Here is a 6,000-nt window from a genome sequence, read left to right on the forward strand (position 1 = left end):
GGAAGTTGATAGCTTAAATAAATTCAAGGAAGAACTGGACAAACGTTTGGATCAAATTTATAGGTGAAATGGGAAGTGCACTTTCTTGCATCATATGCCATTTCTAATGCTAATACTTGGATTTGTCAGAGGTGGGACACACAGGACAGTAGAAGATAATGAGATGGGAGTTGAGTATTCTGAAAGTTCATTATTCTCTACTGGTTTTTGAGAGCTTTATAAGTAGCATGCAATAAGAGCAAAAGATTCATCTGGTGGGATGATCAGATCAGTTGGGAGTCCATTGGAATGCTTTCCTTCATGCCTTCTGGGCATATATAGGCTTACTGGTATTTATTGGCATTACCAGTTTTTTTTGCCTCCCAATATGGAATTTTATTTTGTACCAGTGAATTTCCTTTCCTTGTTTCTACTGCTGGTGTGCCCAGAGTATGCAGGATGCTCACCTTAACAATTGACACAAATGGGTTTTGTGACTGAATATGCATTGCTGTCAATCTTTTGCACCAATAGAGCACATAAGTGCTTTGTGACAGACCATATGCAAAGTTCCATATTTTTGTCATAAAATATATAAAGGGGCTTTGGGACATATGAATTTACCTTGCAGTGTGAATATCCAGCTTACCAGGTTAGGAAATATTGGAGAGTTAAAAGTAAGGATGAGATTTCTTGACACTAAAATCCTTTCCTATGCAAAATCCTAGCTACTGTTGCTCCCTATGACTTTAATTCAGAACAGATTTCTTCCTTAGTAACATCGAGGAGGTTCCACTCCAAGGATGCTCTTGATTTATTTAATATTTTACGTGGTGTCATAATGATTGGAATTCTTCTGAATTTTCTCAGGATAGCTGCTCTGAGTGTTTTTATTTTTGGCTCAGCTAAGAGATCCCTTCTTAATTTGGGGTAACTGACATCCTTTTTGTATGAAAATATGACATTTTACTGATATGATTCTCCATTTGTTGAACAAATGATTAAGAATCTTAGGGTAAGGTCTGATAGCACCTCTGTTCAGGATCTTTTTGCTGCATTGGCATTATCTGGTTTAGTTTTATGATAGGGACAGTGTTAGGAGACTCAGAAGAATTTATATTATGAGGAATAATAAAATTTTTAATGTTTCAGAGCCCAGGCTCCCTACCCACTATGCAGCCCAAAGGGATGCTAGAACTACCCAAATAACATACCTGCACTTCTGCTAGCCTGAATCCTGTCCCCTGGACGAGGATAGTGGCATGGCATTGACATGGTTTACCCTTACAGGCAAGCCAACTAGCTGATTGATCTTGGGCAAGCCATCTCAGGATATCCCCCATTTTATTAAAGCTGGGATCCTTAAACACCAGAACCCCCACACCACAGGTCAAGCATATGACAAACATGACAGATTATATGGTGTTAGCCTGGAACATCATAGGCTGTGAGTCCCAGTGATATTGATCTGGAGGACCAGTAGCATCACTGGAAGATCCCCTAACCACATACAGGTTTCCACATTGAGGTGAGATCTAAGGCTTGCAGAGGGGGATAGTTAAATGAACGAAGGACAAATTTTCACTGTTATAAATGATTCCACAACTAGGAGTTATAAATTCAAATTTCAGGAAAAGAAGTTTATTCTGAATTGACATTTTCTTTTAAAAAGCAATTATTACTTATTACTTACTGTAATAAGTTGCCACCATAGGTTAACTGATGTTGACAGCAGGGGGAAATCGAAAAGTTAGCTGGTTTTATGAGAGGAGGGAACCATGCAGGCAGTTTCTACTTTTATACATTTTATTTATTTTTTTGGCTGGTGCAGCAACAGCCAGAAAAGATACAGAATAGAAATAGTATCATTTTATGGCTTATAAGGTAATTATGCCTGTGTGCAAATTTAAAATTGCACCCTTTTATTGCTTAAAGTTTATTATGAAAGTAAATTTTACTGTTCTTCAAATTTTCCACCTGCATATTGATCACAATCTCTACTCATTTGAATGGCCCTGTGAATAATACTAATTAAATATTATGTAACTTACACAAATCATGGTCCATTATGATAGTATGGTGGATTTGCCACTCTTTCTTCATTTGGAAAGAATTGGGTTCAGATCTTGTTGGAGACTAAATAAATTTGTACGTGAGAAGTCAATTGGGGCTGCATTTACCATGTTGTTTCCTCTGAATTATCTTGGTTTTTTGTTTTCACAGAACATGCAAAAAACCTATGAATAAACAGTTGCACAGATACGATGCACAATTAAGACCATATGAACTATTTATTCATATGAACTGGTACTATGAAGAAGGTAGTCAATGTATTCCCCACCCATGCATTTTCCCAAACAACCAGTCAACTAGATGTCAAAAAAGTCAAATGATATGTTTCCAAATATTGTTATAGTACAGGCAAAAAACAATGCAGAAATTATGTCTAAATTGTGTATAATATAAGTAAGATTATGAAAATAAATTTTTAATGCAAAGTAGAAAATGACACTAATTAAACCATGAGAACTATAAAGTAAATTTATTGTGTGCAAAGGATTATAATTTATTATTAGTAATTGCTGGACAATGTGTTCAGGGAAGAAAATTGTTCTTTTCCTCTGTATATGTTGTTTTTCAACAAAGAATCAAGAAACATCAACTACAGTCAGTCCTCGTATAACACATGTTTACATTACACGAATTCGATCATACATGATTTATAAATAGGGGAACAATATCTTATATAACACTAACTGAATTCGCTTATGCACGATTCGCCTTTGTTTTTACAAGAAATGGCAGTCGAACGCGGAATCACCCCCAACTGAACGCAACACGATAGGAATGAAGAGAAGATTCTGAAAATGTATTTATGTGTTTTATATCAGTGAAGGGGAAGCACATTTCACCATAATAACGTAAAAAATTTGGTATAATCGCAAATGCAATTAGATTAAGTTTACTACCAGTTTATAACAGATTCCACTAGCAGAAACGCAACTGGAAATTGTTTTATGTTAGTAACCCCTAGAAATGTGCTTTAGTAAAATGTGAGGTGTTAGTGTGTAACTCTGCCTTTATGGTGTTGTTTATTCAACTGCTACATGCACGCGCAGCTTTGTTTATGTGTATCAAGTTTGCCTCCTCGTTTTGTAATTGTGCTTTATTCCCTAAAAATGAGTAAAATACTTAAAAGGTGTGAAAAGAAAGCATCCTGGTGAAGACACTGCAGATTCAGAGAGAAAAAAAAAAAAAAGAAGCAATATCGATAAACAGAGGCGGACTGGATCAAAAATTCTTACCCGGGAAAATTTATAGTGGCCTCACTACGGTTTATGGCCAAAATCACACCGGCTTCCGGCCCACCGGGGTTTCCCCGGTAAGGCTTATGGCCAGTCTGCCACTGTCGGTAGCGAAAAAATATGAAACTGTGAAACGTTTTAAGCGAAATGAAAGACCATGTGATATTGCATGTGCTATACACCTAAATGAGGCAACGCCGAGAATTACAAAGAATGCAGAGAAAATAAAAACAACTTTCATAGCAGGAACAACTCAAAGTGTAATTAAAATCCATTAGATTAAGACACAAAGAATTGGAAGAGATGCAATGGCTGTCAACTGTTTGGATAGAAAATCAAACAAAAAACAAGTTTGCTTACGATAGAAGCAAAAGCATTAGCAATATTTTATTACGTAATAAAATATGTATTTTATTACGATTATTTATTGTGTTTGGTAATGTTTTGGTTACAAATGTGTGTTCAATCTTGGGTGGTCGGCACATAACCCTATTTTTCCCATAGGGCCTGTTGTTTATATTGCACGAGGGTTTCTAGGAACACAACTATCGTGCTATACGAGGACTGACTGTATTAAGTAGTTGTGTTGTATAGTAGTAGTGGTGGTGGCAGATGATGCAAGAAAGCAAGCTTATAAAGCATTGGCCAAAAATAAGAAAAACACACATCTGTTGATCCCCTTAAAAAATTTGTCTAGTTCTTTCTTGAATTTATTCAAACTACCCACTGGTTGAACAGTAGGTTTATGCATGGTTACTGTACATACATCATTTCTACTACCTAGGTAGTATGAATACATCGTTTATTTATATCTCATATTGTGGATATCTTCAGAATGAGTGGCTGAGGTATTGCACTGCTTTGAATAAATAATGCTTTGCCAGTGGAGTTTTTTAGTTTTCACAGAACATGCAAAAAACCTATGAACAAACAGTTGCAGATGCGATGCACAAGGTAGCCTACTTATTCTCTGCAGATACCACCACCCAGACAGCCAATAAGCTTTGAAACTTGTTTCGAAGCTTATTGGCTTACTCATCGGTGGGTAGGCAGGTACCTGGTTGTTGCAATAGTAACAACCCAGTTATGAAGTATAACTCCACAATATAAGAGATGCTTGATGGCATGCATAGTTTAATCTAAAAATATTTCTTGGCTAAATATCTAAGAGTATAAAGAGTCTGGGTGGTGGTATCTGCCGAGAATAACTAATGTTAGTCTTCTTCACTGGTGAAGCATTACTTATTCAAAGCAGTGCAATACCTCAGCCACTCGTGAAGGTATCCACAATATGAGATGTAATTAAATGATCCATTCATACTACCTAGATAGTATGAAATTATGTATGTGCAGTAACCATGCATAAACCAACCCTTCATACTCTTAGGCATTTAGCCAAGAAATTTTTTTAGATTACCTACTGGTTGAAGGCAAACTTCAGCACATTTGTCCTGCAGCCTCCTTCCTCAATTTAGATTTATGCCCCCTTGCATGTGTAGTTTGAGCAAGAGGAAGAATACCATCAGCATTGGGGTTAATCAATCCATTCAAGACCTTAAACATCTCAGTCACAAATCCTTGCAGTATAGTCTCCAGATGCTGTAATTTGCAGAACTGAAGCTTTTCTTGTTAAGACCACATTTCCCTCACCACTCTCACTGTCCTTCTGTGTACCGGTTCCAGCAGAGCTACCTCCTTCCTAAAATGAGGCCTCCACACCTGTATGCAGTACTCAAGGTGTGGCCTTATCATTGCCTTGTACAATGGGATTATCCTTTCTAGGCAAAGTTCCTGTACAACATCAAAACTCTGAGTTGTCCTGGTAGCCTATCTGCACTGCCCAGAGAACTTTATATCTGACTGCACAATTACCCCCAGGTTGTCTTCATTTTCCATTATGCTGAGTGTAGTACCACAAAGTTGGTACATCAATCTGGGATTACTGCTACCTGTATGCAGCCTTGCATTTGTGAATGTTAAAATTCAGTTGCCATTTCCCAGCCCATATGCATAATTTTTCTAGATCTTGTTGCAGTAGCTTAATTTGATTACTGCCATTAACCACCCTACCACCTTTGTATCATCTGCAAACTTAGGCATCAAGCCTGATATAATAGAAAACAATGGGCACAGCACCAAAACTGTGGGGGGGACTCCATTAATAACATTTGTGTTGGGAGTTTTAGCTTACTAATCATAACTCTTTGTACAAAATATTAATTTCATAGCAATTATTTTAATTTAGTGTCATTCCTATTCTTTCCAAATTTTTGTTAATTTTTTTATATGTTATAATTATTACTTTTTTTCCACTGTAAAAAACTGATTGGTATTAAAATTTTAAATTTCAGGTATTATTGGTGATTGGAAAAATCACTTCACTTTGGAACAGAATGAAGTATTTAATAAAATATATAACGAATTTATGAAAAACTGTGGCCTCAACATTGTTTTTGAAGAGGAGGAAGCTCTTAAACAGATGGAGACTCATGGTAGGCTTATAAATTGTCCTTTGCCAGTCATGGTAAACTACACAGAATGTGAAACAAAATACAGTAACAAAAAAGAGAGTGTAGTTATCAAGAAAACAGACATGTACAAAAGCAGGAAGAAATCTCACTACTTAAGATTAATTCCTAAAAGGAATGAACTCATCTGTCAACCATTAATGCAAATGTATATAAATCCAGACCCATTACTTTTTGATGCACTTTAG

At 36.3% G+C, this 6,000-nt stretch overlaps 1 protein-coding gene across 1 annotated transcript in view; it reads left to right on the forward strand.

The window, feature by feature from the left end:
• LOC150084674 (sulfotransferase 1A1-like) overlaps positions 1-6,000 on the forward strand; it is a 128,088-nt gene extending 122,088 nt beyond the window's left edge. Inside the window, exon 7 of the mRNA XM_090376318.1 lies at positions 5,636-6,000. Within this exon, the coding sequence (XP_090232444.1) occupies positions 5,636-6,000 (365 nt within the window). The remainder of the gene's footprint in view (positions 1-5,635) is intronic.

The sequence above is a fragment of the Mastigoproctus giganteus genome, chromosome 6 (assembly GCF_048544385.1).
Source record: "Mastigoproctus giganteus isolate SK-2022 chromosome 6, ASM4854438v1, whole genome shotgun sequence".
Classification (NCBI taxonomy): Eukaryota; Metazoa; Arthropoda; class Arachnida; order Uropygi; family Thelyphonidae; genus Mastigoproctus; species Mastigoproctus giganteus.